Source organism: Poecilia reticulata, linkage group LG1 (assembly GCF_000633615.1).
Source record: "Poecilia reticulata strain Guanapo linkage group LG1, Guppy_female_1.0+MT, whole genome shotgun sequence".
Lineage (NCBI taxonomy): Eukaryota > Metazoa > Chordata > Actinopteri > Cyprinodontiformes > Poeciliidae > Poecilia > Poecilia reticulata.
The window spans coordinates 18,798,172-18,823,255 of record NC_024331.1 but is presented as its reverse complement, the minus strand read 5'-3'; the positions used below and the strand labels follow the sequence as shown (position 1 = coordinate 18,823,255).

The window sequence follows — 25,084 nt, the reverse complement described above, 5'->3', positions numbered from 1 at the left end:
TTTTATTGGACCATAGGTTGAGCTGGCTTTCACAAGAACATACATCATTTATTTCTCAACAAAACAAATTTGTCTTATACTTATAAAGTCCAATAGACATGTCTTGTTCAAAACAAAAAAAAGGTTAAATGGATGAATGAGAAAACAGCCAATCTCCGAACTGTTTTCAGGTCAGTATTTTCATTAAAAAGCAGAAAACCTTCGACTTCATCCTCCCAATTTTTATCAAGTTGGAACTCCACTCAGGACCACTAAGATATGCCTTCAAATATAAGCCAGTATAGATAATTTCAAAGTCCTTAGATGCAGCCTCCAACTGCAACAAAACAGGAGTAAATACACTAACGGTTTCAGCTCATCGCCAACAATTAACCAGTGCACCGTGACTCAACAGAGCTCATCAACACAAGGCTCAGTTTGACACAAAAAAATTTGTAACAAGTAAATAAATACATGTCTCATGAAAACATCTATGAACAATGATAAAGAGGAACGATATACGCCAGAAAAATGTGTTTTTTACAACAAAGCATGAAAACGTCTGCTCATCTTTACCCAAAGGATTTTACTTTCCAACATGGAGGACACCGTCAGTGCAGTCATTAGAAAAGAAAATAATGAGATGGGCAAGACCAGCAGCTACATTTGAGTGTTTCTGGCTCCTCACATCAGTTGCATCGTTTGATTGAAGTGCAATGTGGTAAAATTATCTTCTAGTGACAAAGCACATACATGAGGGTGTAGATGATGGTCGGTTTTCTTAAACACTGTTGTGATCTCACCATTATTTTTATGGCCCGAAAAGAACAATCATCTGGAGACACATTTATAGTCAGCATCTTTGGTCATTTTGTCACTGGCCTATTGGACCCCTTTAACTATACAACAGCTTGATCTGTTTCTATGAACACAAGAGTGGCCAACAGTTGATTTCTAAAGAGTTAGGTGAAGTGATGAGTGCCAAAGGGAAGGATTAACTGAGCCAGGCAGATGAAGAAATTGGCTATCAGAAGAAAAACAAAAATCATTTAAGGCATCAACACAGGCAGAGCTGTGCATTTCAGAGTAAAAACCAGAATATATGTACAGAGAGGTACAATAACAAGTGCTACTTAAGCAGCTTTAACTCCCTGGCTATTTGTGCAGCAAGAACCTGTCTGTCTTGCTGTATGAAGCTCTGGAGATGAGAGGGGAGATGGTGGTGGGGTTGTGCTGGGTTTGGGAATTTTGCCGTAGTCAAATCAAAACCTGAAGAGAAAACTCTTGTCCCCGCCAGGCTTCTGTTCTTGACGGAGCGGGGGGGAGGGAGGTGGAGTATAACAGAGTGCTTGAAGTAAGAGAAATAAGGACACCATAGGTTTTTGAGGGCGACGTCTCTGGAGCTGTCAGGGTGCTTTGCTCTCCGGGCTGAAGTGGTACCTGACAGGAGGACCAGGGAGGTCCTCGTCTCCGTCTGATTCTGGAGCGAACGATACGGTGAGGTCGACATAGCGACGGGCCGCCGATGGCTTGATAAGCTTCTGCATCCTGCGGTAGGCGGAGGAAAGAAGCTGTAAAGAAAAACTATTTTAAAGTAGAAACATTTCAGGAGTGGAGTCCTCACGTCAGCTTGAGTCTCTTTGAATGTCCTGGCATCACAGGAACGTAGAGCATCTTAACACCATGGACTACCATGCTTGGTTCAATCCCGTACTTTTCCTACAAAAACATGAAATCGTCAACTTTATTATGTTTGAAAATGAGTAACACTAAATCAGTCAGCCAGCCAGAGATCTCAGACAATTTTTCCTATTTTAATTTCCCATCTCCCCTATTCAATAATGCATGAAAACTCAGAAATGCTTCCAGATTTAGTTTATAAACGCATCACTTAACAGATATTACTCTATTTTCGGTATAATTGAAAACTATTATCTGATGTTCCTTTTCTGTTCGATTTTTCTTTGAATAGGAAAAAAAAAATCAGAATGGGTCAAAATCTTAAACTTTGTATCAGCCAGGAGAAGGACGACGGCTGCATGTTGAGTTTGCAAATATTAGGTGGGCTTAAAAAGTAATGTTGCAACTACTGAGACGGAGCTGAATAATGATAAAAGAACGTCTCACCCTCACTGCATTCATGAAGTCGGAGAGAGTGAAATCCTCGTGGCCAAAGATGGTCCAACAGTCCCAAATAGTAAAGTAGATGTTGTTCCTGGAAAAGATGTTAAATGAGTACCTTCTTAACAAAAACTGGTTTAAATAAAGAAGTGAGATTCATTAAAGGGTAACATCCTATATTACAAAAATGCTTATGTTGTGATTTGTAACTTTATCACCATGGTGGTAATGTGTGCATGAAGGTGGAAATCTACTGATGCTTCTACCTGATGGGCGTCCGTTTAACTGGGGCGGGCTCCGTGAGCACCACCACTGGAATGGCCAAGTTAAAGAAGCAGTTCTTCAAAGATTCAAATCCGAATCCACCAACCACCTTGATCAACTCCAGTGCCACCTACATAATTAAAAATAATAACTGCAGTGTTAGTATTCAGCCAAATTTTAATCTATGAAAAGTACTCAATTCAGATGCAAGGCATGAAGGTTAAGTATTAGAGCAAACAAGAACTTAACTCAGGTTCAAGTTTGCTCAAATAACTAAATAGCTTTAAACACATACTTTTCAGGGTTACCTTAAATACATTTCAGCTTACTTCACAGTTTTGCACAACGTTCTAATTGTCACATGAAACCCAAATAATGTACAATCAATTCTGTTCTCATAAATGTTCGATGGCGGTTCTCACCAGTCCTGCCACGGCAGCGGTTGCTGTAGCGATGGCGGGGATGATCTTCCCGGCGATGCGCTTTGTCTTCAGTCTGTCTGCCGGTTCGATGGAGTACATCAGGGCTCGGATGGAGGAGGCAGACGTGACAAAGTCTATGTGACCGTTGCTGTCGTCGTCTTTTTCAAACTCAAGGGGCCTCATCTGTAATCCTTCTGCAAAAAAAAATAAAAAATGTAATCAAAATAACATCCGAGGAAGCATCTTTCTTTTTGCACATCAGTCTAATTAAGTTTGTCTGCACACCTGGTGTGACCTTGTTTGTGTCGATGGCCTGCTCAAGTTGTGTGATGGCTTCCCTCTCCTCTTCGCTGCTTAGAGGCATCTTTGTCGCGTCGGGCTTCCTGGCAGTCTCATCCGTCTCTATACACTGGCAACAACAGAGCAAAGATAAATTATATTTTTTTTAACAGAGAGAAAGGGAGACGCCAACTGAGAAGCATAACCTACTTTCTCTGAGGGTCTGTACTCAGGAATTTTGACATCAGAAAGAATCCTGCTCACAGTGTCCTCAGAAAGATCCTGATGAACAAAAGTCCAGCCAGTCAGCGATTAAATTTAAATTTAATTTGTTTGACAATACAAGCACAAATGCATGTGACCTACGTTTTCTGAGTAGGCGATATCATAAACCTCAGCATAGAGCCGGGCAGTGCTGACAATGAAGGTGAAGTGCCTGATGGAGGAACAAGGAGGTTGAGGCTTTGATGACAGGAATGAAAAATATCAAGAAATCACACAAAAGTCTACTCACAAAGGGTCTTTCAAGTCAAAATCAATAGGTGTCGGGGGTCTTTTTGGGGACTGCCAAAACAAACCTATTAAAGCACAAAATGTGAGATGTGTCGTTCTGTAGATGCATATAATAATTTATTTTAATAAAGAGAAAAAAGCCACATAAACTCACTTCCATCTTTTAATCTCGTTTCCAGAGGAAATGAGTGCAAGAGCTGCAGGGCCTGGATAGTAAGCAGCAAACAAACAATGTTAGGGTTGTAATGTCTTTTCATTTTAATCTCTTTATAAATATTCATATGCATCTATAGGTCGAGAACCACATACCTTTCTTTTGAAATACTTTTCAAACTTCAGACGAGCAACGTGGATACACTGCTTCCACTGACCAGGACGTCTGCTCAGCAGCTTAATGACCTGAAAGGATCCCTCCAGACTTTCCCCCGCCTGCATCCTCTATATACACACACACACACACACACACAGGACAGAGGTTTACAATGATGCTAAACGAGCATGAAAACAATGTGTGCAGTATTAAATCTCACCTGCAGCACAACATCAGCTGAAGGGTGTGACTGCCAGAATGAGTTGTAAATGGAGGGTTTATGGAAAAAGGAGCTCTCAAACTAGACGAGAAAATCACAACAAAAAGCATTAGACAATAGTCTCAGTTGCAAAATAACAATGATCAGATTAATTGAGGACAGACCTTGTCTCTGGCCCACTGGATGGTGTGCTCTATAACCGAAGGGAAAGACTTGAGGGTGCAGAACGGGATCTCCTCCTCAGGGGGGTCCCTCTGAGGAAAAGCAGATGGTTCAGAACATAAAACACACACACACACACACACACACACACACACACACACACACACACACACACACACACACACACACACACACACACACACACACACAAAATGACCAGGAAATAATACTCACATGGCTATTGTATGACTCTGTTAAGCTTGGAACAATGATCTCAGTGTGTCCTTTAGTTCCCATGGTGCCTGAGTCCAAGAGAGGTCTCTGATTGGACACACAGCGACTGGAAATGCAGCATGGAAAAAAAAAAATTACATTTAAAACTGAATAATTTCAACTTTAAAGCTTTCATTTAAACAGTTTTTCAAGGGCTAACATCAATGAGGTGTTAAAGTTCAGATGAAAAGAAATCCAACTTGGTTCAATACCAAGTTGGATTTCTACCAAGTTCAGACAGAGGCTTCATTCAAGAGACACTGGCTGGTGAAAGGAATCAGCCTGTTTTAGGTTTGACATATAAATATCCTGTAAATATCAAATATGACTTAAAAGTCATTACATAATATCCCCCACCCCTCTTAAAGGGAGCCAAGATTAGTTGAACATGTTTGCCTAAATATGTTGTAATTTTCCTCCTAACTAAAAAATTGACATTTGTGATACGCCAAAACTTTTAGTTATTTAAAAAATGTATATCTTTCGTTATATTTTTCACCCATGAAGGTCGCCATTTTTTCACCTCCTGGGTTAATGACACGTTTTGGTCCATTCAGTACTGAAATCTACAGAGTAAACTCAGGTAGGCTGTCTTTTCCTGAGTTGTTGTTTATTACTGGCCTAATTTTAAATAATGACATGCTGTGTCACTATTGGCTGTAATTACCAAAAAAAAACAAAACATTTGAATCTGGATCTCTTCCCACATGAAAAAAACAGAAGAGTGCAGTGGAAGAGAGCTGGAGATGAACACAACTTTTGATGGACCTACATCTGTGCCCTCAACATTTCTCTCCAGAAGACTGTCATTCGTACGAGCAAAACTGACAAAGGTTGCAACAGGTGGTCGTTACTTTAAGCAGCTAAAAAAAAATGCCATACTTCAGACAGACAGGGCAGGAAGCTATTTTAAATGCCAACGGAGATCTGCAGCAGTTGTTCTGGCGGCACTACTGCCGCCTTGGACAAAGACTGGACCGGACATAGAGCTATAAGAAGTATTTATCGTATCACGCAGTCCAACCAGAGGTATGCGTCATTCATTGTTTCATTTACGAAGCTGAAGGCAGCAGCAGCAGACACCAATTCCTATTACCAACTCTGTCATCTTCCTCGGTTTGTTTCTCCTCATCTTCATCACCTCTTGCCATTTCTACATGCCAATCGATTTCAACATGCTCCAGTTCAATTTGAAAAAGCTTAATAACGTTACTCACCGCTGTTTTGGTTGGACGGAGCTAGCGCAGTTGGACCATTAGACATAATTTACCCAGAATGCATTGCCGTGTGAACAACATGGCGACATTCACTTAACGATATTTTATTAAAATGTATAAAAACTAAACAGTTAGTTTAGATTATTATATCTAAAATAAATATTTCTCAAAGTTTATTGTTACAGCTAATCATGGATCCTTTTAAGGCACCAGAAAAAAAAAGTAACATGCCTTTTATTTATAGCTCTTAAATATCCGTCAAAATTAGCTAAAACCTTATAGCTAAAACCTTGAAACCGTCTTCAAAATGTCTTAGCCATGGACAAAAGTATGGTGGATATTAGCTGCTATATAAAAACCATTAAGATGACGAGCTTTTAAAATGAATTCTGGTTCACACCAACCTGTCCACGTATCTCCTCGCCTCCACGTTGTCCAGCGCTGTAACCACTATGTTCATGGAGGAGTAGAAGGAGTCGCTGTAGACGTTTTCAGAGGCTGGACACACCTTGTTTAGGTGAGCGTCCACCTGCAGCTCTGGGTTGATGTCAAGAGTGGCACCTGCTGCTGTGGTACTTTTTGGCTTCTGAGACAGCAAAGCGGGGCAAGGAGTTAAAATAATTTTGCTTCTGATATTAGTTCATGCAAAAACTACAACGCAACATCCGTTAACCTGTATGTGATGGGGTCTGAAGAGGAACTGCCTGTTCAGGTTAGACTTTTCTATGAGGTCTGGGTCTGTGACGCAAACCTTGGATATGACACAAAAAATAGATATTCAGCAAGCCTGTATTACATAAACAGATGAAGGCAATGCGTTCAAAAAGAAGAGGGGTGATGTGAAGACGCCCACCTCTCCAGAGCTTTTTGCCAATCCGACGCCAAGGAGAGCAAAGTTTTTCAGCATTTCACAGCCTATGGCACCACAGCCAACCTTAGAAAGAGAAACAATTAAGGTTTATTTAGCACAAACATCTTGGAATTAATGCACTAATACTGATAAACTCCAGTGCCTACCATAAAGACCCTGAGCTTGTGTAGTTCAAGACACAATGATTCACCAATGCAGGCTCGTAATCCATCATAGCGGTCACCTCGAGGGAAAAACTCCTCAACAGCAAGAGACTGAAGAGGCCTGACCAGCTCAATGGTGTCGAGGTAAAACTGAACAATTGGAGAGGAACAGGTTAAATAACAGAGAATTTGAGTACACCATCAGGGCGAGTTGTCAGTAAGATCCTTTCGACCTCTGAAATAATCTCCTACCCATTGCTGCAGTGGAGCAAATTTCCCTGTAATGGCCTTGAGAACTTCCTGACTTGCTATTCCTCCCACGGTTGCAGCTAACGGAGGTAGGGTTCCCCTGGCCGTCCGAGACAGACAGCGCACCACCTCAGCATTTACAGGAACCTACAACGAAGGAGGTAGAAACAAGAAGAAAGTTGGCTGATAATGAATCAGAATGTATTATTGTGAATCTAAAAAGAGAACTAAAAGCTCACTTTGTTCAAAAGTGTTGTATTCACTTCCTCAGTCAGGTTTAGTAAAACCTCAGCATCCTGTAAGCACCTGATGATGATGAAAGAATAACAATTTATTATCTCTCTGTGCATTTTTTACATTCATTTTTTTTTTAATCATAAACTTGAATTACAGAATGTAGAGCAGGAAATCACAGGGGAGGTAGAAAAAAGCCAGAGAAAGTTTGTTTACCCAATATTAGGAAGTCTACAGTGCTTGACCTGGAAGTTATCCAGAGCCAGCATGGCAGCGTGGATTTGTAGAGGAGCCTGACGGGTAGAAAACAAGATTGTGAATTAAAGCACAAACACCAGGCTTGACTTAGTTAGGCTAATTTTCCTGGTTTAGCTTGTTTTGCAGGTTGAGGATAGGATGTCCGGTGGATGGGTGGACATTGTTTCTGTCGACTGTCAGTGAGGTTTTTAAAAATGTGAACTAAGATTATTGGACAAGACCTGTTTAATAAGTGCATCAAGATGGATGAGGATGTATGGCATTTCTTTTTCCATGTAATCTAAAATGCAGTAGATCATCTGTAGCACATTGGCTACAGATCAGAGAAGGATAACCCTACTGTTCATATATGCATCACTTTTCTTTCAGCATTACTGACGCATGAAGTGATTCTCTTCTGGTTTACCCACATTTTAGCAACAAAGTTTATATTTTTCAAATTCTGATTTCTTTTGCTATACTTATCCAGATAAATCCAAGTCCATACTTTCCAACATTTTTGTAAGCCAACTGTGTAGAGACTCACTCATCAGCATATGAATCACAGTCATATTAATTTCCAGCTCATCCAGGTCTGCTGTTACTGTTTAACTTACCATAATTTAATTTAACACAGAAGTGCACACTGTCTTTAAATGGCATTAAATTCAGAGTCACACCTGAATTCACCAATATGAGATGTATGCTTCCCCGCTTTCTTTCCATTCTTACCTCTGGTTTACTGAAGTCTGGAATCAGAACCTGAGGATTACAAAGCTGTCGCTCTAATGTTTCCTGTAATACATAAAAGGCACAGGTTGTTTTTTAATTACTGTTCACCTTTTTTGTCCAAATTTAATATTTAGAGAATAAAATATTTACTCACAAAAGAATATGTTGTAGGGGTTTTCACCATTACAAAGAAACCTCCATGTGCATAGGGCTGAAGTTCTGATGTATCTCCTATTTCAAAGCTGTGAGGGGAAAGTACTGATACCACACACAGCCACAAAAATATGAAAAAAACCCAAAAGAAAACACAAAGCTTTGATTAGTTTACTGTTATACATCATCCAGTAGACACAGCTACAGCAATGCCAATACTCAAACTACAAGTGTGTTCAGTTTTTTTTGGTTGCCCATTTTAAATATTTTAACACCAAAACTGTTCCACTCAGGAAAGACGATACCTGTGACCTGGCGTACAGTCCCGTTGAGCGCTACCATCCCATGGACCTCTCTGAAGATCACATTGTGACCTGTCTGTAAGCCATGGGGGCGGTTGTCCATGCAGGTTACAATCCCAGGATTGTTCTGAGTTACAATGAGATTTTTTTTAAGTGGATAAAGTTCAGAATGAGCCAGACTTCCTCTTGTGTGAACACAATATAACAGCATGAACGCTACCTGAGTGATACTTTGGATAAAAATTTCTTTGGGCTCTTCTCCTGTGGGATCAGACACCTCGAACGTTTCACCAAAGTCACAAAAAATGCGTGCACAGATGCCGTAAGCGTCACAGCCGATGAACTGGTAAAAACAGAAGGCAACAGGGTTTAGTTAAAATGCAGCAGAATACATATAAAGCAAACAAATATTTTCTATAGAAGGGGTTAAAACTTACTCTGATGGGGGGCTGCTGTGAGTGGCAGAATGTATTTATTCTCTTCTGTAGGTTCAAACTGGCCTCTGTCAAAATCACACACTGCAGTAGACAGAGGACAGTAAGGAACTGAACGTAGGAAACTGTCTGCAGCAGACAGAGGACAACAATCTTGATTTAATTTAAATGAGTCAAGACTTGGAGTTTTTAAACTCAAGGACAAGGAAACTGACAGTACTAACTAATAATGAGTCAAAATGGATAATTGCCAGATACTTTGATTAAACCTTTATGGTAATACCCTGTACTGTCTGATTTGACTTAAATTTGACAGTTCCTTTCAAAACTATTCAAACAAACATTTTTGTTACATTGCTTACATTGCAAATAGAAAAGGTACAGCAATTTATTCGTTTTTCTTTCTTCCATAAGAAACTATGATGGATTTAACCAGAAAACATATAGCATTTCCCATAAAAAGTAAAGAAAAATATCAACCAATGGAGGTGGGCCGAGTGTTCCCAAACATGCATTTACAAATCAGTACCAAATACAATCACAGATCTTTCATCACAAGCGGGAGTTTTTAATAGCTATTTTCTGAGACTAGATTCCTGAAACATATTCAAATGTTTGTTTTTTTTAGACAAGATTCTTAAATATTAACTTACTTGATACTTTCTGAGAAAACTTAGATCAGTGTTGTCGTCCACAGGCAATGAGGACATGTCAACTTGGACATATGGGTTTAAATCAGCAACCCGAGGACACACTGCCTCCACCCTGAAACAGAAACATTAACTTCAGTTAACACGTGTAATATCTAAAGACAGAAAATTAGACTCCTGCCTCATATTATGATTGAGCAGATCTTGTTTCCAGTTACTTGGTCAATCAGCCATTAATGCTTCTGAATAAAGAAATCATGGCGACTACTCAAACAAATATTTTGGTTTGCTTTTCTTTATGGTTACAACCTTCTGTGTGTAGTCAAAGTCTTACTACCAAGTTCCAAACAGCAAAACAAAATCTTATTTATGTATTTAAAAGGCTCATAATGTTCTTATGAGCCTCATAATGTTCTTTGCTTAACATATTTTCTATATTTTTAATATTTCCTTGAAATACGTCAAACAATTCTCTTGAAATGCGGCACCAAGTCAAAACAGTAACTACAAAGATATTTTTAAATGCTGATGCTTTCTAGTCCAAATTAAACTTTCTGAATCAAAGCCAATAGGACATGATACAAACACTCTAGATGTTAACATTAGATATCTGGAGTATTCCTGCACTGAACCATTCTGAAAACTTATGAATCGCTATCATTTCTAATATGATTAGTGGTCAAATATCAGTGTTCTCTTCAAATTTTATTTAATCTGTTGATGTATAAACTTAAATCCAAAAATGATCAGCTTTAATGTATATTAAAGACAAAATATAATATTAAATTCAAGGTAATGATGAGTGGATATAAACTGGAACTGCACATCACTACCGTCCACATTACCTGCTTCTATGGCTCAGAACATCCTCATTGTGGATAAAGAAGTTGCATCCCAGATCCCATGTCTCACAATTCTTGGTGTCGTGAAGAGTAACAGACTGAACAAAACACACATGAGCACAAATCTGAGACTTAGAAAGGTTCAGATCCGACTTTGGTGCTCAATACAATTTTGTTGAGCACTAGACAGTACAATTTTAAGATACTACCCACCTTCACGCCAGCCAGGACTATGTTCTTTGCTGAGGAATCACAAAAGTAAAATCAAATGCAGTTAGTGATGGTTGTGGTCGTATTAAAATAGTATCAGAAAGGATTAACAAAAAAATAAAAAATAAAAAATGTTTGCCTGCCCACCTATCTCTACTCCCAGTGCTCCCATTCCACTGAGAAAGACTGAGGACTGGGCCATCTGGTGCATAGCACTGTCTCCAAGCACATACCGCTGCCGGCTGAACAGGAGGAGATCATGAAGAAGGAGAAAGTGTGAGAAAAAGTGAGGATTGCCGACTGCTGTGTGGTGAAGTGCGCTGTCATATCCTGACCCGACTGCCACGCCATGTTTATCTGTGCTTTCGGGTTAATTGATGAGGAAATCACCACACAGCACTTGCCTGTACAGTGAGTCGTCAATTTCCATCAGGTCTGCAGCCATGCTCAGAGGGGAAGGGGGTGGCGATTCGGTCGTTTCAAAAATCTCGACTCTTCCTAAACGGGAAGACACAACGTGACATTTGTGGCATTTTGCGATTCTGTTTTTAAACCAACGCCCAACTGCAGGTTAGCTACGTGGCTAGCTGGTTGTCAGTAGCCGCGGCTCTGAGCCTCGAGTCAGAACAGCGTGTTCGGCTCCAGGGCCCTTTTACCATGAAGCATTAAAACAAAGTAAAACGGTACTTTATTAAAATATACAGATAACTGCTGATTGAAACTCAACGTTAGCTTCTACATTAGCACTGAGTGTCACTCCCGGTGAGGTACCGGTGACCAGGACTTATCTTAAACTCGTTAAAAGTGGGAACAGAAATACCAGGCAACACAAAACTGTCCGACTGTTTAAGGAAACAAAAACCTCCGTCAAATATGTTGCTAAAATTGTTATGATGATAAGAATTTTAAAGCATTTGCTTCTACCTGACAGTATGCGCGATGGGTAGCTTCGAATGAATTGCTGTGACTGGTTAAAAACTAGAAGCGTTTCCGGGTTATACTGATCACGTGACTCAAAATAGCCAATGATTTCCTAGTAGATTGTTTCTGACTGTTTTTGAAGGGGGTGAAAGTTTAGATTCTTTTGATGTTTCTCAAAATGATTAACACACGAATTTCATACAACATCATTGTTTTTTCTATAAACATGTTCATAATTCATGGTTTAAATAGAACTGTTATAAATACCACAAACATAAATATTGTATGCTGAAATGGAATTAATAAAATATTTCTTAAATCATTTCCTGTTTGCAGCAGTGCATCATGAACTTTAAGCTGTCTCTATGGTTGATCTGGGTTGGCTAAACTGCACATTAACAGGCCAGTCACCTTGTCTGTTTTAACACTGACATTCAGCTGATAGTGGCTGACAGACCAAAAAAAATCATGTTGTGCAGCTTGTATCACAGCAAAGTGAAATGATTATATTATTACCAAATAACTATATTTACCATAAAATTCAAATTAACTATGTCCTTAATAAAGTATTTAATCACAAAAAATGAATTATTTCAATTAATATTTATTTAAAATATTTTTAATTTACTTCACAAATATCCAAAATGTTGCCTTGGTCTTTCTCATAAAATCCCAATAAAATACACTAGTTTAATAGCAGCACATTACCCCAGATATGAAAGCTTTTGCTATGTATGCCATTTATGTTTATACTACTTACATCGCATGCAAGTAGTACATGAGATGTAAGTAGCATGTAAGTAGAACATGCTATGTTTGAGTTCAGAACCTAGCATGTTCCAAACTCAAATAAAAATGAACAGGCTGATGTTTATTTTTTGTAATGATACACCTTTGTTGCAAGTTTTATCGATATAATTTTGTAATGTGGCTTTCGTCCCCTCATCCTGATTGTTTCTATTTTCTTAATGCACAATAAAAATTTTTTTTCTTTTTATTTCAATAGGTTTGTTTCTATTTTCCAAACAAACTATAAGTCTTACAGACTGCTTTTGGGAGACGAGGGGGACACCACTGACCCAGTGTGAGCTGGACAGAACTGAATGTGTTTGGGTACTCTCCTGTGTCTCCTGTGTAAAGAAACAAAGGTCAACAGCCAAGTGAAACATTTACATCTGACTGACTTCAATTTGGTGGACTGTTTTAGGGAAAAATAACAAACAAACAAAACCCAAATATTTGTTTGAAAATGTGTAATTGTCAGATCTTTTTGTGTCCATTTTGATTTCCATTCCCATTGCAATACAAATAGATTTTAACCTTCACTGAAATCTGGACAAATATTGTGTTCTTTTGGTCTGGAAAAAAAAAATTACCCTTCACCTCAAAACCTCTGAGGCATCCTCCCTTTGATCACATTGGCCAAACACACATGGGAACCTCCCTCTAAACTGCAGCCAGAAATGAACGCCTCCCTGCAATAAGACTCTAAACTCCAAAAGAAACGCCTTGCCTAACAGAGATTTGCAAGTTACTGGCAATGTTGAGCAGCCGCATGGCACTACGTCGGCTACAGAGGATTGCCGTTGCTCCTTTGAGTTTTACCAGTGGTGCAACAACTAAAGTACTGAGGGACATGTCAACCCTTCCACGGGTTTATGTTACTAGGCAGATCCCACCTGAAGGCCTGAAGATCCTCCAGGATTCTGGACAGTAAGTTGGAAAGGAGTCCTATAACAGACTGGAGGACTTCTATTGGTTACCTTCAGATTAATACGATAAATATATGGTACCTGAAATAATATTTCCTCACAGCATTGCTGAATGTTTCAATGTATTTCATAACTAACATGCCTCAGTTACATCTTATTTATATCAAAATAGGAGATTGTCAGTAAAATCTCAGAGTGGTGTTTGATGCACCACTCTGAGAACCTCAGTAGCTGTCGAATAACTCCTCTGCTTTGCGTCCTCTTCACACAGGGTGCAGTTTGAGCTGTGGGACTCGGATGACGTCCCTGTGCCGAGGACAGAGCTGCTTCAGAAAGTGAAAGGTGTGGATGGTCTCCTCTGCGTGCTGACTGAAAAGATTGATGCAGAATTGTTGGATGCTGCAGGTATGCAAAAGCATTTAAATTCATCATACTTTTTCCCAAATGTCCATGTAACAAACTTGTCATTGATTGGCCTGTCATCAGAGATTGAGAACCATATTTTGGTTGGTTTGGAGCTGTGCTCTCCTCTTTCTATTTTGTGGTGATAAATTGAACAGTACTACATAAGTTGCTCAAATTGTTAGATATGGTTTTATAATGGCACTGCTTTAAAGTTCCCTACATCTTTATCTCTGATCTATGGCTGATTCAATGGATCATTTTGCAAGGCACTACAGAATCCATAAACAAAAGCATGGTGGTTCTGTATCAATGGTGTTTTTCCTATATAGGTTCAAACCTGAAGGTCATCAGTACTATGTCAGTGGGGTTTGATCATCTATCTTTGGAGGAGCTGAAGAAAAGGTGATCTGCTAGTTTCCTTAAGTAACACATTTAATTGTTAGATCCTTATATATATACAATTTGAGGGATTTATTTTACTGAAACATGCTCATGTAATTGTGTATATTTGTGTCTCTCAACAGAGGGATCCGTGTAGGTTACACCCCTGAGGTCCTGACAGATGCAGTTGCAGAGTTAACGGTAGCTCTGCTGCTCGCAACATCCAGGAGACTCATAGAGGCGACGCATGAGGCTAAAACGTAACCTCATGCACACAGCACACATCTTTTTAGAAAATATTCCCAAGTTCATTTAAGTCAAATTTAAACAACCATCTTCCACTGCAACTTGTGTCAGCGGCGGCTGGGGCACATGGAGAACTCTGTGGCTGTGTGGATACGAGCTGGCCAACAGCACTGTGGGAATTCTTGGACTTGGAAGAATAGGTAACACGATGAATTTACATAAGATCATCTCACAATCACCATACACATCATGTTGATGTTTTCTTCTGGTTGCTGTCCAGGTGTGGCTATTGCAGAGCGGCTGGCACCTTTCAAAGTGAAAAAGTTCATCTACACAGATGTGGCTCCAAGACCTGAGTTGGCCAAGGCCATCAATGCTGAATATGGTAATACGTGGATCACTGGCACCTATTGTCACTTTAGGGATTTTTTTCTTGGTAAGCCTTTGGACTGGAGTTTTGTAAAAAAAAAAAGTTTTGTAGTTTTGAGTTTTGTAAAAAAAAAAAAGAAAAGAGGAGACTAAGCATTATGAAGAGCAGTAAATTAAGTTCACAGTTCATATTTTCCCTGTACTTTGAATATGATTGAATTTAATTTGCTTTCTCCTTCTTATGGAGAAAGAGTGCTGTGAAGATAGAGGTCTGGTTCTGTGCAATGGATTTCAAATTGAATTCATTTGGAGCTGTACCTGGAGTGTTGCCGCATAAGCTAACGAGTGATGCCTGTGTAAAAGAAGCACTAGTTTCTGTTTAAATGCAAAAGTTGCAGCTTTTCATTTTCATTAGAATCATTTGTTTAGCCTTTTTTCGTTCTCCAACATCGCTCAACAAGCAATTCCTTGAGCGGAGGTAAAACTATGTCACCTTGGTGTAAATTGCACAAAAAAGTCCAAATGCAAACAACAAACAGACCAGCAGAAATCCAGACCCTGATAATTATGTTCAAGAAAATCAAAATGCAGAAAATACAGTGCAGTCCGACACAAAACATGTAAAATTCTCTCCTCATGCTTAGCGAGCTTAGACGCCAACTGTTCAATGAGTACACATGTATGAAAGCAATAGAAAACTTGTTCAAGGCAATACATTTTCATCTGGTGGTTGTGTGCCCACCCTTTGTAATCCCACCATATGTCCTATATTAAAAAACCCTCTGATGAAAACACTCCATTAGCAAGCATGCAGTGCTTTTTTTTGGGATGGACTGGAGACTGTAGGAGAATGTAGAGTTTTAGTTTGTCCAAGGCTAAGGTACTTTCCCATAAGTTTTCTCTGTCTAAATATAATAATAGATACATAGATGGGACTGCATTAATTTGTATTTACATCAGTCAATTGTATGATATACAGTATTATGATTTTCATGCTGTTTGTTCTTCCAGTCACACTGGATGAGCTGGCAAAGCAGTCAGACTTCCTGTCGATATGCTGTGCTCTGACACCAGAGACCAAAGAGATCTGCAACAAGAACCTTTTCTCAAAAATGAAAAACACCTCCATCTTCATCAACACCAGCAGGTACCCCAATGTTATTCACCAACACACACCGAGTGACCTCAGAACAAGCAGTACACAACAATCCATTAATATAGTGTATAGAAGGGTGTTCTAAAGCTTTTAATAATCAAATCAATTGTACATGCTGGTTTCTGTCAGTACATACTGCATTTTTGCTCCATTAGAGGAGGGGTTGTAAATCAAGAGGACTTGTATGAAGCTCTGTCCACCGGGCAGATAGCCGGAGCTGGATTAGACGTCACCGTCCCTGAGCCCCTGCCCACAAGCCACCCACTCTTTACTCTCAAAAACTGCGGTGAGTTTGTCAAAGCAGTCAGCTCTGATTACTCTCATTGCTCTCATTACTTACTGTCAATCTTATGTCTTAACTTTCTTCTGCAGTGATTCTTCCACACATTGCAAGTGCGTCCTACAGCACCCGTAACGCCATGTCTGCCCTGGCAGCAAACAACCTCCTGCTTGGCCTGCGGAGCCAGCCAATGATCAAAGAGCTGAAGCTGTGAGGACAGACTTGCTCCAGAGGATCTCAGTTTTGAAGAACTTCAACTTTTCCATTAAAACATTTCTGCTGTTTTAAACTCAGTTTGTTTTATTGGATTCTTTTCTTTTGTGTAAGAAATATTAAACTCAAATGTCATAAATCATGAAGCAACACAACCCAGAGTATGGCTTCCCATTCTACTACGCAATTGTCCAGATTAATGCACTGCATCTTTGTTTATCTACATAAGCTTGGATCGGCTCTCCTAAAGTGGGGATCGGGACCCCACTTAGAGTCATGAATCAATAAGTCCGGAGCCAAAGAGATCATGTAACAAAACGTCTTGTTTTGTTATATAAATTTAAAGTTTTGTGCAAAGCTAAAAAAATTATGCAGGTTTAAAACCTTGATATCAGAGGGTCTAAAAGCCAGAAAAGCAGTCAAATGTCCCTTTTCAAAATGTGAAATGAGTGTGGATTTATCTTTCAGTACCTACAAAATACAAATAATAGCTAAAATTAGACAAATACTAAGTTGTGAAGTGATTAAGAAATGTGATTAAACAAATAAATGTAAAAAATCTGTTTCAGAATTTCTTTGTTTTTCTTATGAATCCAAATGAGACTTTTCCAGGTTTGCTCAGAATTTCTGGTATTAGTTCATATCTGTTGAGTTTAATATAGAATATTAAATAAGAATTTCACAAAAAAAAAAAAAAAAGCCCAACAGAGCTCCATTGTTTTATTCAGTCTGTACAACAAATCCAACATATTTTACAACCTTATCACACACCAGAGACAACGATTTTACCATTTTATGGTGACAGCATTTGTGAGATAAATAAAAATAATTGTTTTCACTTTTAGGAAAGCAAACAATTACTCAGCTTTTATAGCTGGAGAGCGTAAGGCATTTTACTAAAGTCTAATTCACAAATTTGCAATATTAAAACTAGAGGAAGTACGGTAACTGCTTTATTTTGAAAGGTTATGAACCATTAATTCAACTGCTAGGGGGGGAAAAAAAACCGCTAGTAGGATCAATCACAAATGAAAGTAGTTTAGAGGGAGATCTTCACTTCATCACCTCTTCATTTCTCACAAAAACACAATTTTTTTTCCCCAAGAATGTGACTGAGTTACATCATACATTTAACCATCACTTGTCACTTTAAACGCACACACCAAACAGCAACGTCACCACTGGATTATATCTCAGGAACATTTAATCTGACAATTTGTGTTAAAGTCATTTTTTAAAACAAGGTTTTTCTTCTGCAACGAGGTGCCAATATGCCTCATGAAATTAAATAAAAATGTTTAACTGTACAAGCTGACAGTGTAGGACTTTATTAAAAGATGCCGACCAGCTTAAAGTCAATGAACAATATCACAACACATCCAGTGATTAAGAATATAGACAGACAGACATGTTTGTTTTTGCTTTTTTAATTCACTAAAACAGAACTGTACAATAAACAGTCTAATCCAATGACATCACTCTTATTTAAAACCAACAGAAGAAGCCAAACTGACATAAATCAATCTATGATAGTCAGATAGTTCTTCTCAGCAAGTTTGTTTATTTTAAATTGTTAATGACAGTGAATATAAAGTATTAGATCTGAGCACGTTGGACGTAAATGTTTAAATAAAAAAAATCTAATGAAGAAATATACTTGTTTCCAAAATACTAACTCACTAATTTAACTTTTGTGGATGAGTTGACAACCTGTATAATTGCCTGCCTGCTGGAAAATCCCCAAAACTCAAAACAACAACAACGTAAGGCTGAACGTTTGGTTATGACGCCGAGCAAAAACGTAGCGATGGAGCGGTTTCCTGTTAATGAGGTAGACTGAGGCTTTAAACAGTGGCAACATATCCACAAATCTTTTTTTTCCCCTCTGTCTTAGAGTTTCTATGATGCAAACTCAGGAAGAAAGAAAGTGTTGAAGTGAGCAGAGTTTTCTCTGGCTGCTGCCGAGTACTGCTGATCAGCTGGCTGAAAGAAGATGGCAACACTTTGTCCTGGCCTACACGGAAAACACAGTCAGCTGTTATTAAATAATCTAAATAATTCCAGTTATTACATAAAAACCTAAAAAAAAAAGAAAAGAATAAGAAAATAGAGAATGGGTGAAACCTACATCACTCTGCTTAAGGTGACACCCACCGCTTTACAGCTACGGCTGTACAGAAACGAGCTGGGTGGAGTTGAAACCTTGAAACTGTTTTTCTACTGAAAATATTTATACCATGAGAACCTCATACCGACCCCTAACTGCCTCACAATAGATTCGGACAAGTTGGATCAATAAATTATACATATCTTAGCATTCCAGAAAACATGTCAGTTATACAGAACAAAGATTCGATTGATTTGTCTAAGCGCTTTGATTACATTTCAAGAAGAAAAAAGAGAGGAGTGTTTTTTAAAAAAGACTTCTAGTACAGTAACAGATATTATGTGAATGATTTGAGCCAACTCTGAGGTGGAAGCAAACAAACTGATAATGAGTTGAGTGAGAAATGTACTTCTTCTTCAAAGTATCCATTAAAAGATGCAATAAACTCCAATCCAACAAAAAAAGACATTTAAATCAGTAAATACAGCATTACATCACAGCATCATGTAGTGATGTTTTTTGTTTTTTTTTTGGGATATCAGCTCAACTTTTGTACATTAGTCATAAACAACAATATAAATAAACTGGAATTTTTTTTACACTAAAAGAATCTATTTACAGTGGGGTTTCCAGAGAAACTCATAAAAATGGCACCACTAATACTTTATATTAGTTAGTACTTGTTTGTAACTTTACTCTAATGTAAAACTGTCCAACACAAACTGCTGAGACTTGACAGAGAGAAATGTAAAGTTTTCAGTTTCTCAAACAAATCAATGATTGGCACTGAAATCCTAGTAAAAGCAAAACAATATTTAAATATAAAAGAAAAGTTGAGTATTAACTCAGTTTTGGAAATGGATATGACTACATAATCTATTAGCGATTATCAAGAGATAATCAAGTAGAAATGCTTCAACAGCCACTGTTCTTGTAAGTGAACCACTAAAATCCACTCATATTAGCTGTTGACTGTACAGTTTTCTTCTGTTGTTGAAACTTTCAACAAGTAAATTTAGCTCTTCATATATTCCACCTTCATGTTCACATAAATATCTGGCACACAGAGCACATGTACTTTCTCCAAAGCCTACAGCGCCTTCAAAAAGTATTCATACCCCTTGAAGATTCCAACATTTAAACCTTAGAGCCACAAACTTCAACGTACTTATTGAGATTTATGTGACAAATTAACACCAAGTGGTGAAAAACTTTGAAGTATGAAGTGCATTTTTATTCAGTACACTTTATTTTGATACTCCTAAATAAATGCAGTGCAGCCAATTTGCCTTCTGAATTTATCTAATTATTAAATAGAGTTCAATGCAGCTGATCTGTGAAGGCTTCAGAGGTTTTGTTAGAGAACATTAGTGAAGAAATAAAATCATGACCAAATATAGAAGACCGGTCAGGGAGAAATCTACGGAGACGTTTAAAGCAGTTTGGTCATAAAACAATAGCCAGAGCTTTGGACATCTTAGAGCTGTGTTCAATCCATCATCTGCAAATGGAAACAAAGGGAACTGGAGGTCGATGCTGATTCTATACGAGCTGCATCACTCAACAGTTCAGACCGGTCAAGCTTTTGACTGTACAACAATTACTTCTGCACTTCATAAATATCACGATTTATGACAAAACAGTGACAAAACAAAAGCCTGAACAATGTTTAACATGTATTAATGCACGCAACAAAGACTTTCATTAGTAAAACGGGTTAAAAAGTTATTTAACTTCTGTTTCACAAATATGACTTCTTTGTTTCTAACCACACAAATCCCAATAAATAAGGATAGTGGTTGTAGATTTACAAGATGTAAAAGGTTCAGGAGGTATAAAGTCTTTGCAAGCCGCTGTATGGAAGGCTACAGACTGCTGTGTGTTCGACAAGACTCAGTGAGTATGGACTTAGAGTCTGGGAAGAGTTGATCAGAGGTGAAGGCTGTAATTCAAAGTCCTCCTTAAAATCTCGGAAACATCAGAGCGGACCAAAATATTTCTTAAACCAAATAGTTTTAAGGCGTTTTAAGTTCTGATATCTAAGCCTACGAAAAAAGACATTTTTATCATACTCTCCTGATATTTATACAGGAGAGTATGCGCAGTAATGTGCCATGAATCAAAACTATTTATATATATATATTTTAAGAATAAAGCCTTAAAAACAAGTTGAGAGCTACAAGAGCAGAAACAATATGTATGATAACAACATCATCCTTATGTTTGGTAAGAGATCAGGAGTGATTTATTAGAAAAAAAGCAAATGATATGATCCAACAACCCTGACAAAAAAAATAAGTGAGACTATAAGAGTTAAAACTGAGCCCGTCGCTAATTGCAATGCCTTATTTCCCTCCCCTGAAGTTGTTCTAGAGCAGCGCGCTGGACATGTTACTGTTCTGCCAGCGCAGACATGTGGTCTTGGAATGCTTGTACAGGTGCGAGGATTGGCTGAAACGTTTCCCACACTTCAGACACGCGTAGGGCTTCTCTCCCGTGTGGACTCGGATGTGTTTCTTGCAGTCAGTCAGGGTGAGAAAAGTTTTGCAGCAGATCTTGCAAGCATATTTCCGAGCCCCTTCCACCACCAGGACGTTGTGCTCTGACAGCGCCTTCTTGCATTTCGACAGGACGTCGGCCGACGCCCTTGTGAGCTGTGGTGGGAGGGAGGTGGGCCGTCCGCTGTTCATCTCATACCCGCCACTTTCGTTAAGGAGCAGAGGACCGGTCAGGCTGGAGGAGGAGGAAGAGGCATCCTGAAGAATCCCTGCTACAGCTTCTTCTCCGCCCATCCCTGGAGTCATTTTTGGAGCGATGCGCCTGTAGCTTGGATAACCCAGACTGTTTGCAGTTGCTCCTCCTGCTCCGGATGAAGGGCGGCCCAGTGAGTGAAAGCCCAGACTGGACCGCTGGAAGTCCAAGGCGAAGGGATCTACACCTCCTCGTCCCCCGCCGGCTCCCCCTCCACTAGCTCTACTGTTTCCTAAACTGTCATGCAGTGGTCGGAGGAAGAGAGAGTCCGGCTGCAGGTTATCCCCGAAACTGTTTCTGCTCTCAGCGCCGTGTGATCCAGACTGCAGAGCAGAGGACGAGGCAGAGCCCGAAGGCGTGGCCGTTTCCTGTCTCAGAAGGAAGTGATGTGCGCCTCCAGTCGTCGTGTTGGGAAGGCCATCTTCTCCAACCACCAACCCCGACCTGCCACTCCTGAAATCCTTCGGACCAAGGAAGCTGGGGATGCTAAAACCGGGTTTGCTTTTCAGACCAGTACTACAGCCATAGCCTGCAGAGACGCCGGCTCCTCCGGGCATGCTGCTCTTGAGCAGCAGCTGCGAGCTGGACTGCAGGAGAGGCTCGGAGCTGGGCTGGGGGTCAGACGTAAAGCTGCGGTCGCTGCTCTCTGGGCTCAGCTCCACCTTCTCCTCTTCCTCCCGACACCCGGCCGGGTCGCTGCCTTCTGCCTGTGATGTCACGTCGCTGTTTTCGTCCGCTGGCTCCGGCGAACTTAGCGGCTCACGCTTGACGACCACCTGAAAAATGAAAAAAAATATGTGGAATGAAGCTACGTTGTCGGGCAAAAGCGTATAAGTACTTTTTCAGGTTTAACCTGACTGTATGACTTACAGCTTGAAAATGTACATTATACATACAACCTTAATTATATACATTCCCCCATGGAGGGACGGATTTACAAGGATGTGGGCCCCTGGGATGGAGCCAGTTTTGATACCTTATCCACTACATAGTAATTACAGCAGATTAATACGTAGTCCTATACATCACCGGGTATGATCTGATCCCTTGCCAATAGCTTCACGTTGTTCACAATGAAATTTACAACTTTATAGTATTCAAATATTTCAATGTTGTTTATATTGATAAAAATCCCAAAATATTCATCTGATATTGGCCTATGAGTTTTATATGAAGTACAAGGTTTCCAAAATGTGCGTTTAACAAAAAGAAAAAACTTTGTGGGCACCTGGGCTGCTGCCCCTGATATGGACATCAGGAGCCCACATCAGATGTGGCCCACATATAACGGTGGGTCTCCAGACACAGACTGTGCTTAAAAGCACAGTTTATAGATTTTGTACTCTGCTTTAACCAAGAAGAGCTATTCTTATGTGTTTGGGATTAATGTCCTGTCAGAACACCAAGTTACGTCAATAAGCCTAAATTAAATGGAATTCATGCTGATGACTAGAGTATCTAAACACAATGAAACAAGAATAATCACACAGAACACACCATGACTTATTGTTTGATATCAACTCTTTACCTTCTGCTCCTCCTCTTCAGCCTCTTCATCCCCTGTTCCTGATTTTATCTTCACCCCAACTCTTTCATCATCCTGATGGTCATGATCACTGATGTCCTCCTCCTTGCTCACCCTTCCCTGCATCCTCTCTTCCTCACAGTGCCCGCTGTCTGACTGACTCGGCATCTGGGGGTCATCCTGAGGCGTTGACACTATCCCTGTGATCGCACCGTCTAACTTGGATTCATCCCCCATCTTGTGGGAGTCAGGTGACAGAAGCACTCCGTCCTCTCTCTCCGCGTTAACCCCACTCTCTACTAACAGACCCCGGTTGGGGGCCGAGGGCCGCTGCCTCTGTCTGGGTCTTTCCTCTGAAAGCCCCATCCCAAGAGGAGGTTTGCGTTTGTGGAAGCGCCGCATGGGGAAGGAGGCTCTCTGATCGACCCCTCTGCTGCCCACGCCGTCATCCTCCATGCCTCCCAGAGCAGAGCTCACCAGGCTGAGTCCAAGCTGCTGCAGCAAGAAGGAGCGCTGCAGCTTGGACGTCGCAGCTGACGCTGTGAGGTTAGCGTTAGCTCCCAAATCCCCCACCTGCTGCTGCTGCCTGTGTCTCTGCTGCTCCTGTTGAGGGTGGTGATGGGAGGGCCTGTCTGACGAGGGGGACAGGGGCAGCGTCCGTGTGGTCAGGTAGTGTTTGCAGGCCTTCACCACATTGTTCAGGTGCAGGTGCGAAGCAGCAAGAAGAATATCCATGACATTGCTCTCCCCCAGCATCAGTGTTGACGTGTACATCATGTCCACCAGAGCAGCGAAAGCTTCTGCTGTCACCACCTGCAATCAAACGCGGTTTCATTACGACGCAATAATAATCGGCGACGCTGTCATGGATTAAGTCCAAACCTCGCTGTCCAGCTGGATCATGTTCATGCTGGCGTCTCCCTCCGCAACAGTGAACAGTGCTCTGAAGTGGGTGCTGCAGGCCGCCAGCACCGAGCGGTGAGCCTTGAAGTGTCGACTGCCCACCACAATGACACAATCGCACAGCTGGCCATGGATGCGCTGATAGTTGAGCTGCTGGAAGATCTGCTCAAAGTGGCCGGGAAAATCCATTGCCCTACAGATATGAAGGCAAACGAGCAGAAGTTGATATCAAGTCAAACGGGGAATATCACAAAACATGTGGATGAAGGTGCACTTGTCATGAATTTGCTAAATTGAATTTAGTTTACTGACGTACAGAGCTGGTAGAATACACAAATGTGTATATGTGTTGAAGCCCTAATTGTAACATAAGTACCAAAAAAACGACCCAGGAGGGTTGAATACCAATACAAAAACATATTTCACATATTTTATTTGTTTTTATTTGCCATTGTACTTCCAATTAACAATCTTGCACTGCCTTGAGTGGGTCTGTCTTAAAATACCTTTCTAAGCACTACAAATCTGGAGTTTGAGACATTAACGACTAATGGATGTGCTCTTCTGTATCAACCTTAAACATTTAAAACTTTAATTTAACGAGCAACAATATACATGTATGGATTAATCTGTAAAATAATACAGTAATCAGCTACAGAGCAATAATCAACTGCAAGTGCATTAACACTTAATTATAGAGATGTAAATACATATTYCAGTAAGGATTTGCATGCATGAAAGCCAGCATGGTGTCGAAAAATCTGACATTAATGACTAATAGATATGCTCTTCTGTATAAACCTTAAACATKCAAGACTTTCATTTAACGAGCGACAATATACATGTATGTTTTAATGGGTAAAATAATATAATAATCAGAAAATTAGACCAAAGCTGATGTAGTTTACTAGCCGACTGATAACACCGATAACAGATGAGCTACGAGGCAGTTAGCAAGTGCATTACCACTTAATTAACTTAATTAAAGCGATGCAAACGAACATTCTTGATTTGAAAAGACAAAAAGGGGATTCTGAGAAATACATTACCGGTATTTGTCTTTAAAAACGAGGTTTCAATGGGAAGAAAATAGTCCGGTTCAGGAATTGGAGATGCTAAATTTAGCTAGCAGCAGACCAGTCAAGTGCCTGCTAGCCACAAAAGCATTCTGTTCACCGGGAAGACCCGTTGCTCTGTGCCGAGACCTTTCCCAAACAAAATGTCCCCTCAATTTTATCTATCGCCAGCTAACATTTTCACTGCTGCGTGCAACAACACGCTTCCCTTGCGGTGGTCCA

At 40.0% G+C, this 25,084-nt stretch overlaps 3 protein-coding genes across 5 annotated transcripts in view; 1 reads left to right on the top strand and 2 right to left on the bottom strand.

Annotated features, from left to right (window-relative positions):
* Positions 1 to 16: 16 nt before the first annotated feature.
* Positions 17 to 11,806, bottom strand: uba6 (ubiquitin like modifier activating enzyme 6). The gene is made up of 32 exons (XM_008412351.1): positions 11,742 to 11,806; positions 11,222 to 11,315; positions 10,965 to 11,059; positions 10,821 to 10,849; positions 10,611 to 10,705; positions 9,769 to 9,880; positions 9,119 to 9,199; positions 8,902 to 9,024; positions 8,685 to 8,808; positions 8,381 to 8,484; positions 8,227 to 8,289; positions 7,474 to 7,550; positions 7,263 to 7,329; positions 7,027 to 7,170; positions 6,778 to 6,924; positions 6,614 to 6,694; positions 6,434 to 6,511; positions 6,165 to 6,346; positions 4,505 to 4,610; positions 4,273 to 4,362; positions 4,109 to 4,189; positions 3,888 to 4,016; positions 3,733 to 3,784; positions 3,580 to 3,643; positions 3,432 to 3,501; positions 3,276 to 3,347; positions 3,072 to 3,195; positions 2,787 to 2,980; positions 2,367 to 2,494; positions 2,107 to 2,194; positions 1,604 to 1,698; positions 17 to 1,527 (listed from the first exon to the last, which is right to left on the bottom strand). The coding sequence occupies exons 2-32, from the start codon at positions 11,260 to 11,262 to the stop codon at positions 1,386 to 1,388; spliced, it is 3,078 nt and encodes a 1,025-aa protein (XP_008410573.1). The 5' UTR covers positions 11,263 to 11,315; positions 11,742 to 11,806; the 3' UTR covers positions 17 to 1,385.
* Positions 11,807 to 13,215: 1,409 nt separating this feature from the next.
* Positions 13,216 to 17,063, top strand: grhprb (glyoxylate reductase/hydroxypyruvate reductase b). The gene is made up of 9 exons (XM_008412281.2): positions 13,216 to 13,451; positions 13,722 to 13,855; positions 14,185 to 14,257; positions 14,380 to 14,496; positions 14,594 to 14,682; positions 14,763 to 14,867; positions 15,863 to 15,998; positions 16,163 to 16,293; positions 16,380 to 17,063. Exons 1-9 carry the CDS (start codon positions 13,279 to 13,281, stop codon positions 16,499 to 16,501), a joined length of 1,080 nt encoding a protein of 359 aa, XP_008410503.1. The 5' UTR covers positions 13,216 to 13,278; the 3' UTR covers positions 16,502 to 17,063.
* A 142-nt stretch (positions 17,064 to 17,205) lies between these two features.
* The window catches only part of zbtb5 (zinc finger and BTB domain containing 5), a 16,542-nt gene continuing 8,663 nt past the window's right edge, over positions 17,206 to 25,084 (bottom strand). For 2 of the 3 annotated variants that reach the window (XM_008412254.2, XM_008412269.2), the window contains exons 3-5: positions 23,766 to 23,979; positions 22,887 to 23,696; positions 17,206 to 22,134 (exon numbers count right to left, since the gene is read on the bottom strand). In XM_008412254.2, coding sequence (XP_008410476.1) covers positions 20,977 to 22,134; positions 22,887 to 23,696; positions 23,766 to 23,975 — 2,178 coding nt within the window. In that variant the 5' untranslated portion in view covers positions 23,976 to 23,979 and the 3' untranslated portion in view covers positions 17,206 to 20,976. Of the gene's footprint in view, positions 22,135 to 22,886; positions 23,697 to 23,765; positions 23,980 to 24,835; positions 24,992 to 25,084 lie in introns of all 3 variants that reach the window. The other variant, XM_008412261.2, reaches the window with a different exon arrangement.